At 37.5% G+C, this 18,533-nt stretch overlaps 1 protein-coding gene across 1 annotated transcript in view; it reads right to left on the reverse strand.

The window, feature by feature from the left end:
• Positions 1-18,533, reverse strand: part of ACSS3 (acyl-CoA synthetase short chain family member 3) — a 71,900-nt gene that overhangs the window by 9,973 nt on the left and 43,394 nt on the right. The window contains exons 10-11 of the mRNA XM_033058454.1: positions 10,644-10,739; positions 7,057-7,120 (exon numbers count right to left, since the gene is read on the reverse strand). Of these exons, the coding sequence (XP_032914345.1) occupies positions 7,057-7,120; positions 10,644-10,739 (160 nt within the window). The remainder of the gene's footprint in view (positions 1-7,056; positions 7,121-10,643; positions 10,740-18,533) is intronic.

An 18,533-nucleotide genomic window follows, 5' to 3' on the forward strand; every position in this document is an offset into this window, starting at 1 on the left:
AACAGTCCACCTTAAGCTTAGCCCAAGAAATCTGACTCCCACATAGCACATCATTTGAGAATGCCACTCATCAAAATGGTGTAAGATTCTTTATTAATGGAACCAAGCAATTATAGACAGAGAACTCAAAAGAGAATTTGCACAGAAAACCAGATTTCTGAAATGAAATTAAAAAATATTGGAGAGTTACATTGCTGGAATTTAGAAAAGTCATCCTTTTATTTTATGGAAGGCAATGAGACTCAGAGGCTATTCATTACAGTCAGTCAAAGCAAATATAAGCCACTGTTAAATGAGTTTGGGTTTCTGAATGGAACAAAATAATCTTGACTGGCAGCTATAATTATTACTCAGCATTTATGTAGTGTTGCACATAAACATCAATGTAACAAAAATTTTTGATTGCAAGTCTTAAAAGCATCTGGAAGCTTTTTCAGACTCTAGGAACAACAACACAGGAAAAAGGGTGGAGAAGAGGATCTTGAATGTTTATCAGTCCGCATGAAATGTTACTTTAGTTAGCTGAAAAGGGTCATAAAAGTAGTTGATCTCAGTGTGGATTTTGCTTTACTGGGAAAAGACAAAAAGGCCATCAAAAACGAGTGAAACTACTTGCAAACAATTCAAACTAAATAAAGTTCAAATAGTATTTACATGTACTCAGCCAGAGATCTGCTAGAAAAAACATCCTTGGACAAACTGCTCTCACATTGGAAGACCTACGTATTGTTTCATCTGTAAAGGGAAAAGACAAAGCTAATAAACAAGCAGAAGACTGTTAGGAAGATAAATCTTTGGCACAGGTTCTTTGTTTAAGTTGACCTTCCTTATAACACAGGCTGAAAGATGCCATCTACTAAATCTTGCCTCAATCCCATAACTTTTGGTTAAAATAGATATCTAGGTTAGACCTAAAAATATCAAAGTAAACCACTGTGCTTCCAAGAATTTATTCCAAAATCTTAATATTTTCACTGCTAAAACAGTGTTTTATTTCTCATCTGAATGCATCTAGTTTCAGCTTCCAATTTCTTTATGCTAGATTAAACAGACATCTCTCAGATATTATTTTGTCCTCTGAGTACTTCCTGGTCTTGAAAAAGTTACTATTTAACTGATCTTGGGTGAGTTACACACCACAGGTTTTCAGACCACACAGATTCCAGCTCTCAGGTCATATTTTCCCCAAAATCCAGTCACTTTTTCAATAGTCTTTTGAAATACAGACATAAGAACCAAGTATAATGCATCAATAGATGTACTAACACACATTCACAGACAGTAATGCTGGCTCCTCCTCAGTTTCCCTACTGAATAACAAGGAATCATACTGCCTGCTTAGTTACACTAGCAGCTACCTTTCATTCAAAGATCCTGTGTATCCAGAGGTTTATCCACTGTAATGTAAAAAGCTCCTTGGAAAGTGACTGTTTTCTAGGGCCCTTCATCTTATAGATCTAGCAAATTTTCACTTTACCTAGCTGCATAGCCCATGCTTATAAGAACACATTGTCATTGCCTCCTTTTCTTCCTGAGTAGGGGAGAGCACAAAGAGAGCTGTGACTTTTCCCATAGGTGTACCCCAGTTGGAATGCCCAAATGTTCACCCATCAAGCCTTACAAGATCCTACTTCTTTTCTTTTAATGAAATACCAAGGTACTAAAGTGTGCTGCAGAAGATTACATCTTTTTCTTTTCTTTCCCTTAAGCTCTCTAGGCTAGCATTCTATTGAATATTATAATGATTACAATCCTGGCTTCAGGTTGCTTTTCCTTCCACACAGATACTGGCTTTCTTTTCAATACATTGTAAGAAATATTGAATGAGTAAGTTTTTTTATTGAGCATTTATTTGCTTGCTAAATACTGTATAAATATTGAACACATTACCACAAATAGGAAAACTGTCAAGGGGTTGTTTACTTTGAATAACATCTCATCCACTAAAGGATATTCACTCTAAGGTATTTGCTTTGAAAGCACAGTCAAGTTTTTCTTTGCCTAACTTTTAACATATAATCATAAAAAGCTGTAAATTTATCATTACTACTTCTTTATAAATATTGACTATTTAAAATTTATCCTTGAATAAATATTTTTAATGTATTTTAGTTTTTGCACCATTGTACATAAAGTTTTGCATGACTGTACTCAATACAATGGAGTGGGTCATCATTTGAAACAGATTCTAACTCTTTAAAAACATTGTGATTTTTTTTCCTCTTCCTTCATGAATTCCATATCCATCAAAAAAATTCCACAACATTAGTAATTTCCAGAGCATCTCAGGCTGCCACTTTTTTAAAAGCAATTAAACAAATGCAATTAAAGCATTTCAGAATCACTGTATGATGTAACTACATTGTCTCACCTCCTGCTGAATATAGAACATATTTATGTGATTCCATGCAGTGGAGATAACTAAAGCAAACTTGTAAATGCTTACCCTGCAAAACTCCATTATTATGGTACAAAATTTCAGTAACTTCAGTATTATAAGCTGCACCTGATTATAAGTCGCACTTCCAGGTGTTGGCAACTGTCTTGGGTTACAATACAGAGTGTGATAAAAGGTATCTATTCTATCACCATCTGTTGAGGGTGGGGGCAGTGATCCTTATCTCAATGGCAGATATTCTGCTAATGGGCCATCCATTGAAACCAGGCAGGGCATTGTTCTTTATCTTTTCACAACCCATCCTTCCTCCAGCGAGTCATTTTCTGCTAATGGCCCATTGAGTCCCACTGTGTGACTGATAAAATTACTGCGTCCCATTGGAAGTTACTCCAGCCAGGGGGAAGAGCCCAACATTTCTTACCAAGATAAAAACAGAGGTTTTGGGACACTAAGGTGACCCCTTTCTCCACTGGACTCCAGAGGAAAACTGGATTTCTCCTCATCACCACTGGCCCTCCAGAGGGAAACTGCACCTTCTTCAGGAGCACTGCTCCAACTGAATCACATCTGTCACTGCAGGAGGATGCAGCCACCATTTAATGGGACTGCTACCAACACCCTGCCTGACAGGGTGTCAGGTTGTACTCTGACTTTGTCAGGGTTTGAAGTTTGTTTCTTTGTAGTACTGTATTTCTATTTTAATTTCCCTAGAAAAGAACTGTTATTCCTAATTCCCATATCTTTGCCTGAAAGCTCCTTGATTTCAAAATTATAATAATTTGGAGGGAGGGGGTTTACATTCTCCGTTTCAAAGAGAACTTCCTGCCTTTCTCAGCAAACACCTGTCCTCCAAACTAAAACAGCAACTTTTTGTTCTTTGTCCATATATAAGCCGCACCTGATTATAAGCCACACTTTGGGTTTGGACCAAAATTTTAGTCAAAATGGTGCGGTTTATAATTGTGAAATTACTGTAACTATACAAACACTAGAGGAAGTGTAACTAGGGTCTGGTAGCAAATTTACTGGCAGTCACTACTCTCTGGGAAGAATAAGCACAAGGCAAATGTCCCGTTGTGGGTGAATATAAAGAATGCTAGCTAATGAGACGGTGCTGATGACTCCTTCAAAAAAACAAACATAATGGGTTTGTGGTATCTTCAATGTACAAGATGAAAACTAGAATTTACATGGGATTTATCTTTGCTAATGTTCCTTATAACAACAGACAACCTAGAAAATTCTTATGGTTAATCAAACTTACATATATACACACACATTTTCAAGTGTTCATTAATCACAGGCAGGCCAGAACAATGCAAGCAGAAGTGTGTCACTATACCAGACTGGTCTTGCTAATGGAAATGGAAGTCATTGCTCCTATCATTTTCCCTTCAGAATAAATTCTTGGAATCTTTCATGTCCAGAAAGAAATACATATAAATTTAAAAACAATTCCTCCAAGCCCACCCTCATGATCTGCAGTTACCTTTATTTTCCCTTATTCTTCTATCACAAATGTTGTGACACTCCTTTCAAATACTTTATCCTGAAATATTTGTAAAATCAGAAATATTGTTATATTGTCCAGGTAAACTATGTATGTATAATAGTTTTTATCCAAGAATAATCTGTATAAAGGGCAGAAATGATGGTTATATGGAAAAAATAAAAACAGAAGTGTATCAGTTGGCAGAAAAGTAAACATACTTGGGGCAGCAAGTTGGAGTAATTAGATGTTTGAACTACCTTTCTAGAGTATCTGATTCCTGCAGGATGAAATTAAAATTTAAAGCTCTGCTGTAAGTAAAAATATTTTAAATACTGTGCTTAGGAAAACTGCACGCATCAAGCAGCACCAAAAGTCTTTACCAGGAATTTGTGTGGGATAAAAACAACCACCAACAGCAGTTTAACACTTCTGCACAGCTGGCATTGTAAGCAGTGCATGGCCACTCTCCTCTCCAAGAAATACTGAAGAGCATTTCTCAACTCACCTATGCTACAGGCGAAGCAAATCCCTGTGTTTTTTCATATTTTACTGCTGAGTGTATTACAGAATAACAGTCAGAATCATCCTGAATCCTCTGTTTTCTTCCAGCTGTGGGGACATGCTCTGGGTGGACAAACACTGCTAGTAACAAGGATCATCCCCACTATTTTAAAGAGTCTGTACATGCAGAAGACTGTTGAAAAGAGAAATGGCTTCTTTGAAGGAGGACATCAGGAAATCAAAAAATAAAATAAACGATACAATAAACATAGACATGATAAAATAATAGTATCCCTGTCTGACTACTCTTTCTTGAGTGATACATTGCAATTAAAAAACCAAAAAAAACTCCTCCTTTTCATTATCAATTTATTTGATTACAGCAAAAGTCATGTTGAGCAAGACAAGACAAAACAAATTAAACAAAAACAAATCAATATATTAACACATTTTTAATCTCTTGAGAAAACATCTAAATGTGGGGCAACATTAGGGAAGATAAATTCTGGCTAGAAGAGGTAGACATTAACCTCAAACAGAATTTTTTAATACGGCAATATCACTCCTGATAGGCACTTAAAGATAGTAAAACTCAAAAATGTGTGCACACATATTCCAACATTACCTATTAGTCTATCTTTCAACTTGTTTAGCAGAGTTGCTAAAGATGGAGTTCTTCCCACTCCTCTTTTGGTAGGTAAGATTAAGTACGTACCCTAAGCCAACTGTGCCACTCCTGCAGGCACTGGAGGGACATGCACACATCTGGAAGGTGATTTATTCCATCCTAGTTGAATAACTAGGCATGAATAATATAATGAATAATAACAACTAATCTGAGTTTCTAAGCAGCTAGGATCAATTTTTTTACAAAATCCCTTTTCTCTCTCCATTGATTACAAGCCTATGTTTTATTATGGCCTTAAGCAGTTCAGAGGTGGGAGCTTCGAAAGACAGTTTTCCACTCTGAACTGGGTTACTGAAACTGCAAATCAAAGTCTATAAAAGGCTGGACCAATTTTAAGCATTTGTGCTTGATGATGGAATAAATGTACATACTCAACAGTGGAGTGAATGCACAATCTTGTACATGTCTACATGTCACAAGAAAACTATGCCTAAATCTGAGTCTGCTGACTTGGGTAGTGAAGCCTACACATCTGTGTCCTGGTGGCTTAGCTGAAGATGCTGAGGCAAGGTATAGACATCACCCTGAGAACACACATCTGCATCACACAGTACAGAAAGTTCTTGTGATACTTTAGTCTCCATATAGTTACATTAGATCAGTCGTACAGCTGAGTAAAAAGCGTCCCCATCTTGGCAACTCCACCTCCCATGCAAACACTGTGCTAGCCCACCCACATTGTTAGTGCTGCACATCTGCAGCTCCAGTGTTGCAGCTCCTGTCTCTCACCTCCAGATCATGTGTCTCAGTCAACTGCAATCCTCAGCTAACTGCACCAACAATTTATAAAAATCCATCCAAATGCTTCAGTTTTTGACAGATTTTCAGTTCACTGAAGGTTAATTTTAACCTTTGTATTTCCTTTCATTCATATAAGCAAGCAGTGAAGGCTGAGCTACCACAACTCTCAAAAAATATACCACAGAAGAAATGGATTAATACATTTCTTCTGGGACTTGTATTTGTTTGACGCTAGAAAGTGTTCAGAGCTGAAGTTACCTTCTGTGACTGAAAAAAAAGGTGGTTTCAGCTACCACATTCATCACAAAGTAGATGTCTCTCTCGGAGGGAAAAAAAATGTTTTAAGAAAATGTCATTTGCCTGAAAGCCTGTAAAACCTCCAGAATACAGAGCCAGCATGGGCTGTAAAGAGTAGGAGCCTATAAAATCTTACAGGAGTAAGGAAAGGTCCTAGCAACAGTGAGAAGGCAGCAGGCAAGATAAAAGATGTTCACAAGGTGATCTAAACAGAGGCCTCTTTAGTTAAGGAAATGTGCCAAGAAAGGTGTACTTTCAAAAAAAAATATTAGAGTTTATGGAACTCATCTGTCAGGAGTCTGGTTAATGGTACTAAAAATCACCTACATGATGCAGAGCAGGGTTTATTGATTTTTGTTCTTCCTGAAGTCCTTTCCTGTACATATTTTGTCCAAGTACTGGTACACCCATGCAAAGCACACACCGACACATCTTGCTTATTTTTACAGAGAACAGAAAATACATGTTCTCTCTCTAAGAACGGGCCTCAGTTGGAATTAGGAGATAGTGAAATAAAATGTAGCATCATATCTGTAAGTCAAAGCATGTAAATCGATAGTGCTGTACTAAACTTTCACTAAACTGAAAGATATAACAGTGAAGGGAGTGATTCAGTATCTTGCTCATACATCACAAGAGGAAGGCATAATTCTGTGCCAACACTGATAATTAAGAAAATGGTAAACTTTGCTGTAGTCAGAAAACAAACCAGCAATCCACACTCATTCACCCACACAATTTCATCTACAATTTTTCAATATTAATGAACATAAAACATTCTGGGAGTTTGGTATCAGTATCAGAGACAGACATGCTTTTCAATCGTTGCTACTTCAATTATTCTGATTTTTATATAAACTTTAGTCAAAAGACAATCAACCCATGTAGGAAGATTCTTTTAACTGTAAGACTCTTTCTATAAAAATTTCTTTTTCTTACTTTACCACAATATTTCCCAAAGTCTTGGCCTTCACTGGTTTCTTATTTTCATCCAGAATCATGACTGTAAAAAAATAATATAGGAAGGAAACTGAAGTTTAGTAGTGTATTTTTAGGTGGAGGAAAGTGTCTTTCTTTATGGGTATCAACTAATGTCACACTTTAGAATGGCTATACGCCAAGCAACAAAAGGAATTACAGTAATTTCACGATTATAAGCCGCACTGAGCATAAGCCGCACATTACAATACAGAGTATGATAAAAGGTATCTCTTCTATCACCATCTGTTGAGGGTGGGGACAGTGATCCTTATCTCAACGGCAGATATTCTACTAATGGGCCATCCTTTGAAACCAGGCAGGGCATTGTTCTTTATCTTTTCACAACCCATCCTTCCTCCAGAGAGTCATTTTCTGCTAATGGCCCATTGAGTCCCACTGTGTGACTGATAAAATTACTGCATCCCATTGGAAGTTGCTCCAGCCAGGGGGAAGGGCACAACATTTCTTACCAAAATAAAAACAGAGGTTTTGGGACACTAAGGGAGCCCCTTTCTCCACTGGACTCCAGAGGAAAACTGGATTTCTCCTCATCGCCACTGGACCTCCAGAGGGAAACTGCACCTTCTGCAGGAGCACTGCTCCAACTGAACCACATCTGTCACTGCAGGAGGATGCAGCCACCATTTAATGGGACTGCTACCAACACCCTGCCTGACAGGGTGTCAGGTTGTACTCTGACTTTGTCAGGGTTTGGAGTTTGTTTCTTTGTAGTACTGTATTTCTATTTTAATTTCCCTGGTAAAGAACTGTTATTCCTAATTCCCATATTTTTGCCTGAAAGCCCCTTGATTTCAAAATTATAATTTGGAGGGAGGGGGTTTGCATTCTCCATTTCAAAGAGAAGCTCCTGCCTTTCTCAGCAGACACCTGTCCTCCAAACTAAAACAGCAACTTTTCGTTCTTTGTCCATATATAAGCCGCACCTGATTATAAGCCGCACTTTGGGTTTGGACCAAAATTTTAGTCAAAATGGTGCGGCTTATAATAGTGAAATTACTGTAAGTAATTTGAGAGTGCCAAACTGAATAATCTCATGACATTATTAACATTCAGCCTTAAGTACAAAAAGTCTTAAATAGTAACAGTGCTTTGAAAGCAGAAATAACACAAAGTCCCAAAAGAGAAAAACACAGAACCAAAAAGTAAAATAAGCTTCATATTGGAAAATCTAAACTTGTGCTTAGCAAAGGATCATTAAGATACATGACAAATAAAAAATATGTGGGAAACATGAGCAAGAAATAACAACCAAGATGACTGAAGTCTAACCCAGTTCACGTAAGAAACAGCAGTAAGTAAGTATATCTGGTTTTTAAAAACTCTCAGGAGTCTCAGAAAAATACTCTTCAGCTAACAAGGTTCATTGTAGTCTAGCATGAAGAGATCAAGTAACTCTTGAACTACTCAAAGCTGCACAGCAGGGTAATGCTCAAAGTACAGGACAGAATCCAGACTTCCCAACTGAAGCCTTTTCCCTAGATGACGCTGGCCCATTACCTTCAGTGAAAGCATCATATGCTGATTCTGAGATTTCTGAGGAAATCATCTGAAATAACTTTTTTTTTGCAGTTATCTGGGAAATGAAGCTAACACAACCATCCATTCCATCTCAAGGTGTGGGCAGAAGAAAGGAATGAAAGATATCTGCTTGGCCTATGATAATGAAATTACGTACATAAGGTGAAGCAACTAAACCATAGAAAAACAGGGAGGGAAAATTTTGACAGACTGGGCTGATAAGGATTGCACGCTTTTAGAAGTCTGGCCAAGCAATGAAAGCAATGTTCAGCTGTATCTAAATCTCTACAAATAATCTTACATTCTGTATTACAAAGTTCCAGAGGAAATGGGGAAAAGTGGATGACAGACTTCTGACAAAAACTCTGCTAAAACTTACATGAGTAATATCATATCCTATCTCTTCAAAGAACACCTACATTTGTAATTTACTATTTCTGGCTGAAGCTACTCCTTCGAAGATGATGGTAATTTCAAAGCAACTGAAGATCCCGCTGGAAGCAATGGCTTCAGCACACAGACACAAGCAAGTACACAAGGCCAGTTTTACAAAGACCCACTTATGTAGCTGTCAGTGTTTTCTCTCCTATTCTTACGATACTAAGTAAAATCTAATCAGTTTACTGTTACATCAGGGCAGCAATCCCAGTATTTAGCCTTCTCCTTGCAAGCTGCATATTTCAATGTAGAAAAATCTGCGGAAGTGAGATACTACGCTGCTCACTCCTGAATTACTGAAGAACAGACTTGTTTCTTCAAAATGTGGGACCTGCTTCAGTCTGAAAATGCAATGAAATGATCTGCAAAGATTCAAGTAGATCAGCAGAAAAGTACAGCATAATGTCTGTTTTAAGGCAACAGACCTAGAACTTAATACAGTATCTTGACTCACTTTTAAATGCAATTTGTGCCACTGCACTTTGATTTCATAACTTTTATTCCCTTTATTCTTAAAATCAGCAAGAAATCAGTCTCTTTTTAGCAATATGTAATAGGAAATAATTTATATCTGTTTTAAAATAAAATAGATCTTGCAACTTTCTCTTTATATTGCAGCATGGCTTTACCAGCCATTAAGAGCTGCATGTATAAACTACATCACACTGCATGTATAAACTTCATCATAGTATCTTCTAACTGGCAGAAGGATTTCCTCTAATAAATATAGTAACAGCAGGAAAACAACATCAAACAGAAGTGGATGACAGCAAGACAGCAGCCAATATAGAGTAATTTTCAAAAATTACAATTACATTCTTTCACTCTTTCCTATTTATTACGACTCTGGAGAAACTTCACAGATTTGTTTTAAAGATGTTTTTAAGCTATTGCTTGTCTTCATGCCATAACTGTAAATGCTGAAACCAAGGGCTGTTAAAATTTTTGGGGATGGTTTTTAATGCTCACCACCACTTGCATGTATTAAAAGAAAATAACAGCTTAGATCTTTCTGACCAATGATGTGAGAACTTTTCCTGAAGACTACTTGATCTTTAATGTAATTATTTTTCAGATTTCAAGTAATTCTTGAAAATTGTGTTAAAATCAGCGTTCCCAGTTATTAAAATACTTCTGCATTCTTAATCCTGTAGCTGCACCCCTACATGCAAATACCTTCCAGACAATGAGTGCTCATCCTTTTTATGCTAGTTCATAGCCTACCAATTTCTCCTGGTTGGAAATAAAAATGCTACACAGGTACTGAAAGACAGTTCACTTAACAACTCTCTCAAGTTGTGTAGAAATGCAGAAGTATAGACGAGTAATGTGTCAAAGTATGTGCTAGTCTTTTCATATAGAAAAGGCAGAAGTACGTGATCAATTTTCTTGAAGATAACTGACATTTTTATTCACAATCCCATTCCACAATACACAAGAAAACAGGAAGGAGGAAAATACCTTAATAAGACCATAATTTTCTATTGCTACAAGATATGACAATTAAGGAGCGCTTAGTCAGGAATACAAGCAATATCTTTTCCTAGTAACATTTTTAACAGTCTTACCATTATATCCTGGCACTGGTTTTCCGGCCTGTCCAGGTGGAGGTGTTGTTGAGTTTCCCAAACCAACGCAGGAAGCCGTAATTGGAGAACCAGATTCTATTAAGAGAACACACATATCATCAGCTAAGGCTGGCTTCAGTTCCATTCAGTATTTATTAGTTCTAAGTTTTTTGATGCTCAGCACATCAAAAGTAAAAAAAAAAAATCTAGACAAAAAATGGAAGGTTTAGAATTCACAGAACCATAGAATATGCTGAGTTGGAAGTGATTCCCAGATATCATTGAAGTCCAACTCCTGTCCCTGCACAGGACACCCCAGGAATCACACCATGCACCTGAGCATTGTTCAAACACTTCCTGAATTCTCTCAGGCTTGGTGCTGTGACCACTACCCTGGGGAGGCTGCTCCAGTGCTCAACCACTCTCTGGGTGAACAGCCTTCTCCTAATATCCAATCTAAACCTCCACTGGCTCAGTTTCATGCCATTCCCTTGAATCCTGTCACTAGTCATGAGAGTGAAGAGATCAGTACCTGTACCTCCATTTCCCCTTGTGAGGAAGGTGAAGGCCACAGTGACATCTCACCTCAGTCTCCTCCAGGCTGAACAGACCAAGTGACCTCAGCTGCTCCTCATACACCTTCCCCTCAAAGCCCTTCACCATCTTCGCAGCCCTTTTTGGACACTTTCCTATAGCTTTATCTTTTTTATATTGTAGTACCCAAAATTGCCCCCACCACTTGAGGTGAGGCTGCCCCAGCTCACAGCAGAGCAGGACAATCCCCTCCCTTGCCTGGTTGGCCATGTTGTGCCTGATGCCCTCCAGGACACCCCAGGCTGGCCCTCCTGGCTGTGTGGGCACTGCTGACCCACATTCAACTGGCCATTGACAAGACCCCCAGGTCTCTTTCCATTATTCCAGCTGATTTCCACTGATTTCCAGCTTCTTATTCCCCAGCCTGCACACCCAGAGTTGCCCCATCCCAGGTGCAGAATCTAGCACTTGTCTTTCTTTAAATTTCTTCTCTCATTTCTACTTACTCTGACAACTCTATATTCATTCCAAGTGGCCTGGTACTGCTTCCATCTCCTGTGTATTTCCTGGTCACACTTGAGTTCTTAATTCATCTACACAGACCTCTTCCCCCTTTGCCTGATTTCTCGCTCATCAGGATGCATAATTCTTGAGCCTGGAGGAAGTGATCCTTGAATATCAGTCAGCTCCCTTGGAACCCTCTTCATTGCAGGATCTGTCCCCGCAGGATTCTTTCAAGACCTTCAGAGGTTAACATTAGCTCTCCTGAAGTCCATGATTACAGTCTTGCTGCTCTGTTTCCTCCTTGCCCTCTACTGAATTCCACAGTGGTCACTACAGCCAAGGCTGCCCTCACCTTCACATCTTCAACAAGGCATTACCTGTTTGTTATGATAAGGCTGAGGAACACACCACTCCTCATAGGATCCTCCACTACTTGTGTCAGAAAGTTTTCATCAATGCTTTCTAGTAATGCTGATACCTTTCTAATTATCTCCACCATTAAGCAGCTAGAAATCCTTCCCTCCTCACCTTCCTCTCTTTCTTAAAATACTTAATTTCACATAACATTTTTATACAATCAGAGTTGTTATCATATAAGAAGAATAAATACTATCAAGTCATATAACAGAGAGTCTAAGAGTGAAAAAAGCCCAGCTGCTCTTCATTCTTCCCCTCTAAGGAAACAATCTACAGAAATTATTTTGAAATGTTGCTGTAACTCTGAGCCACAGAAAACAAAGTATAGGTGTTTTAGATATTAGCAGGAACACAGGATGAGGCTTTACTTTAAAAACACGACTTTATCATTCTGATGATGTCTCAGGTCACTTGGCCTGGAATTCATAGTCCATGCCACCCAGCAAACAAAGCAGGTTTGTCTCCAGCTGTATATGTATATCTGATCAGTATGCTCAACCTATTTTCAGTACTGCTTGCATCAGGAAATGAAAGGAATTTTTGTTGTGAATTTTTTCAACCTCCATAGCATTCATCTCCCACTTCAGAAGTTATGTGACTATTCAAGTGCTTAAAGAAGCAAGAACAAGAACAAAAACAAAAGTTTCTTGTAGTGTTTTTACAGTAGGTGTTAGTAAGTAGCTAGAAGTTTAGCATTTACAGCAGAGCTAAACTAGGGCCTAAATACAACCGTGGGATACAGAATAAAAATTATCAACCCTCCATGCTAACAAAGTCAGGCTAAAAAGTTTGCTTTGCTGTTTCCTAATCCTTTTGCGTTCTGTCTTCTACTTAATCCAAATTCCCTGCACAATCGTGGGGGAATATTTTCTTCTAACACACAGGCTACAGTTACAGTGGTGACACAATATCAAAATGATCTACCATACCCCATCCATGATCACACTGAGAAGTTGTAGAAAAATAAAATGCATTCAACAGTTTTGGAGCTTTATTTTCTGCACAGTATCTATACTGAAGAATTTTCCTCTTTTGCTTGAGGAAACAGTGAATTGGAAAAGAAAGTAGAATGGACAGTTTCTTTCTCGACTGTGTTAGAAGTGGCAGCATGGTGTACATATTGCTTTACGTATTGCACAGCAAGAGCTACCACCAAAACATAGGAATTAGGTTTGCTACTGAAAGACAGGGAATACAGCACCACTGTTAGCCTGATGCACCAGTAATATTGGTGCGGACTGGGAATTGACAGGCATTTCTCAAGAGTCTCAATTCAAAGACCCCAAGGGGAGAGGAAGAATTCCTGGAAATTAGTTTGGGTTTGCCTGACTCTCTAGTACACTCCTAAAGAAATCAACAGAAACTTGAAAGGAAACTTCATTGTACTAACTTGTCTGGTTTTTTACCTGCTTTTTGGACAACAGCGACTAAGCCTGAAAGAAAGTCCATTTATTCTGGAGAATCACAAATTCTAAAACTTTGTGAAAAAGTTTACAATTGTTGCTTTTTCTTCTATTGCCTTTTCAATTATCAATGCATTTTTATATTTACCCAGTGCTCTAATCTCTAAGCCATACATTCAGTTCCCACAGGCCAGTAAGACGTTTTATATACATGAAAAAAAAAATTACAGGGTTTTTGGTACTTCGATCAGATAATAATTCAGAGAGGGAATCCCAAAGCATCTGCTCTTTGTGTTAGGTTAACCATTCCTGAATGCTAAAGACTCCCTTTCAATGTAGAATCACAGGAGTATTGTCAAAAGAAGGCATAAAGCTTTGTTCTGTACATTTCTTGGGAAATCAACATATATCTTTCAAATAGGATGCTGGTTTGAAATATCAATTTCCCAAACCTATTAGGAAACAACTGCCTCTTTCTAGGACAGCTTTTTTTATCACCAAGAAAATAGTCTGAGTTGAAAGGGGAATTCAATTCAAAATCCTCCTGAAAGGAAATCATCACTGTTCAGAAGAATACAGGATTTTAAGTATGAAAGAGATATTTTCCTTAACAATTATGTGTAATACAAATACTGTGTGGCCCTTTATTATAGATTTCCAATAAATAAAGTTGCTAACGAATTTTTAGTTTCAATTAAGGTTAGTTTCTCCACAATATAAGCCAGGATCTATGTGCAGGTTACAAGATTCAGGTCTGAAAACAGCAACAGTCTGAAGAAGGGCAACACCTGTCAAGTGTACATTGTATTCCACCAGTCCCTTAAATCAGGTTTCTGCATATACAAACAGTGTTCATAACTGAAGATTCTCTCAAATTAATGCACAGCACCTAGACACTTCCAGTGCTGAAGGCTTTAGGAACCTCTGTATTTTTAATGCAAGGAACAGAACAGTAGGTCTGTCTTACAGTCTCTTTATCAAAACATTTGCACATTAACTGTCCACTCACTAAGCTACTAAGTTAGCTCACCCTCCAGCTGAGGAAGGCCTTTCAGGGACAACCAGATCATAAAAACCAATTTCCTTTCTGCATAACACCTTATGTGCATAGCACTGATGTGACAATGAAACAGCTATTTTGAAGAGCAATGTTTTATACTGGAAGACAACATCATTTCACAACTAGTCTGGTAAATCTATTCAACATCTGCTCTGAGTTACAATGAAAACAATATGGTGTACCTCTGCGAATAATGAAAAGCACTTCATTGAAACAGAGAAGACAGAGTTACTGAGAGATGGCCTTAAAATCAAGGCTGTTCAAGTGTCCCAAGTCCCTCCTTATGCTGCTTCTTTTCAGGATAAGGGCTAATGTAAATAAATGGTCTTCAATATTCATAGATGTGATCTTTTTTGTTTTGTCCTACTCTACCAGTAAGCGAGTGATATTATTATAAAGCTATTTCAATATAATTGAAATATCCAGTATAAATTGGACAGCTACTGAGTAGTCTGATACATGCACTTTTTTGCATTTGCACCTTGGAAAACAATTCTTATGCCAGAGAAGGTGCTGCTGATCCAGAAGCAAAAAGTGCACTCTCCTATGAGTAGCTAGGGGAGTCTGTAAGTGTATATCTGACTTCATTAATCAGAAAGCTTCCACCTATCCATGTGCCTGACTTGTAGAAGCTGTGCTCTGTCAAATTATGTAAAGTAACAGCTGGTAGCTTTTGAGCTCAAAACTCTGTTGCTCATTCACAGTCAACAGTCAAGTTCAATTAAAATAAACAGTTTTGAAATAACTGAGGACTTTCAAGATTAAAATCTACCACTTACTTACTCTGTGTCACTTACATTCCTGATGCATTATAATTTCTAGACTGTGTCTCATATTCCTCAACATAACAGACTGCCATGCTGCTGAAATAGCGGCTTTTTCGGTAAGAAAAATACATTGCATTTTGACATTAATATTTGAGCTTGGGCAGCACTAACTGGGTAATGTAAAGCTGCCAGCTTTGAATTTCTTAGGATGCATTGGAGAGACACTAAAAGCATACAAAAGAGGTAGGAAGTTGTTATGTAGCAGGAGAAAGACAGAAGAAAAAGAAGCAACTGTCATACATTAACATATTAATGAATGCAATAAATATAATACACAAAATTCTAACTGTGGCTGTGCTGTTTTGAGCCATTCTTCTGGCAAGGCTGTCACTTTTGTTGTGGGAATTAAATGAATTACTACAGCAGAAGACTGCACTGATAAAATAGAAAGGAGGGTCTATGAAGCAGGCAAGCTTAGGCAGCAACTCATTACAAATCCATTCACATCACAAGAATGTACCTCTGAATAGACTCCTTCCATATGCTCCCTCCACAGTGGTCATTTTAATTATGCCAGAAAGGGTGAATGAAGAATTCAATAAAGTTACAGCAAAATGCTTTCTAGTATGACAACAACTACTGGGCATTCTGGAACAGAACACCACAGTACCAGATGAATTATAGGACTCAAAATCTGCACCACAGTATGCCATACTGCTTCCTTAAAATAAAACCAAATCTAACACATCACAGAAAAAGTATGCACTGGCAATGTCCTGAAGATTCAGGGGTCATTCATCAAGTATTCATACAGACTTCATTTCCTTCATCCTTCAGCATACAACTACACAGAGCAAAGAAGTCAGTCCTTCATCTCTTAAAGCCAAGCAAACTTCTAGGTCTGTAACTGCAGTAGCAGTAAGTAGCCCCACTCACAGCTTGTATTTACCACTGTTAACCCTGAAAAATTGTGTCTAGACAGTCATGCTGCAGGTTGGTAGCCCATGCACCAGTTCAGTCTTATGCTTGCTGATGTTGGATGAAAATTTCAGGTAATTGCTCTAGCCTCTGTACAGTACAGTTCAGCCATACCCTCAGGAAGGCCTCAGAAGTATCCACTGTCTAAATTTGCCAAGCTCCTTTCTTCACTCCTTCCCTGAAAGAGATCTACACCAGGCCAGTGCATGACACTTTATTAATGTATAAAAAGATCAAGTACACATTGCTGATGCTGGGTATTTAAGTACAAACAATCTCATCCTAATTACACATCAACACTAAAACAAGGAGATGACACCTGGCCACTATTATCCCAGAGCACAGAGAGGCACTGGTAAGTACATTTAGATAATCCCAACACAATGTAATGTGTGATGCTGCCACCAAAATCCACAGCACTGCTACATGAATGCTGCACCATGAACCAAAACTTCACCTGCACTGCATTGTTAGTAAATATTGCTATGCCACACTCTAAGAGTAAAGGCTAGTGAAAAATTACTTTCAGAGCTATGATAATTATATTCTGAACTTCCCCATCCATTTTACTCATTTCCTCTTCATTTTATTTAAGCTTGTCATCAAGTGAAGTAAAATTTAATGGAAGAGCTTACATTTACTGAAATTCTCATCTAGTAATATATTTAGCATGGTACTACAGCAAATTATAACAAAAAAGTGAGAGGAGCCACAAGAAGACAGCAAGGATTGAAGACTCTGAAGAACTGTAAATTCTTGAGGATACCCTGATTCAGTTTTATCCAGTGTCAGAAAGAAGTATGAAATTAAATCCAGTTCACAAGTAATACAGAATTAGATTAGATTAAAGACAGCCTGTCATCCTAAATGATAGAAAGTTCTGTTGGTTAGTAGCAAAACCTCAAAAATTCTTTCATGCATTGTTTGATATTTCATTTCACTCCTTGCTTTTGAGGACTATGACATGCAGCAGAAAAATTCTTAAACACTGACTGTAATTATAATTTCTTTTTCCTCCAACTGCATTCTTAATTATTCCTCTTATGAATTAAGCACGTACAGCATCAACACAACAAATACAGGTGCATATAGAATAATAAAATATGATGAGTGAGTAGCAGAGGTCTACCTTAGCAAAAACCTCAAGAAATATCAACTTTTAGGTGAGCTATGCAAGTTTGGTGATTTGTAATCAAGATTTTCACACTTGTCTTACAAGGAGTTATTCAACTCCTTAGAAACTTAAATAAAGCAAGAGTAAAGAATACACAGTAAACAAATGGAAAAAAAATTCAGTTAAGACTTGCTTTCTCAAATGTTATTTAAAGAGATTCTCACATCTAAAGCATGACCTTGTCCATCAGGCTGTTTACAATTTAGGTTACATTCATCTGGCAGAAGAATTTGTTATTTTGAGGTAGCTTCAAAATACGCTTTTCCATCCCATTAGCACTATAAAACAGAACATAAAACCTCTAAAAGTTAACTGTAAGCTTCATGGAAAAACAACAGGGCTTTTCACCTATTCTTCACACCCAAGTAAAATTAAATTTGACCTTTCTCACTTGGTTAAATTGTACATGGAACCTTAAAAAAGCTCTCCTTAACTGCCTAATTTCTCTACTCAGAAACTGTAAAGTAGAAACTTCACTCAAACACATGGAAAAGAGATATGAATAGAAAATGAAGCAATCATTTTTTAAAATGTGACTAAGATTCATGGACGTATGAGGAAAAAAGGTGACAAAATAAGCTAACGGTATTTGAAAACCTGAAGTCCATTTCTCAAAACAGAAATCCATTTTGTTTATAAAGTAATTCATTTTCTGAAAATGCCTGCATTTCCATGCTTATTCTTAGAATTAAAGGTCAGAAGAGAAACCAGGAATTCTTTTAGTGTTTTCTAAATCCTTTAAAGCACTTGTAATCATAATGCATCTATTACCATGAATACATATTACACTGGTGAAGGCCAAATACTTCTAATATAACAGTTCTAGTCCTGTACTCAGTTCATTTACTTTAAACACAATCAACCCCAAAATCCATTAAAATTCATCCAAGACTCATTTTCATAATTATCCAACCACAGAATGTACTTATGAACTGTGGAGGTTGGTATTATACATATATAAAAGGTCTCTGAAGATTTCAAAGCACAGTTAAATGAAATTGCCAACATAACTAGACAATATATAACTGCAAGGAAGGTCCAACTTGTTTAGTT

The sequence above is a fragment of the Catharus ustulatus genome, chromosome 4 (genome assembly GCF_009819885.2).
Source record: "Catharus ustulatus isolate bCatUst1 chromosome 4, bCatUst1.pri.v2, whole genome shotgun sequence".
Taxonomy (NCBI): domain Eukaryota; kingdom Metazoa; phylum Chordata; class Aves; order Passeriformes; family Turdidae; genus Catharus; species Catharus ustulatus.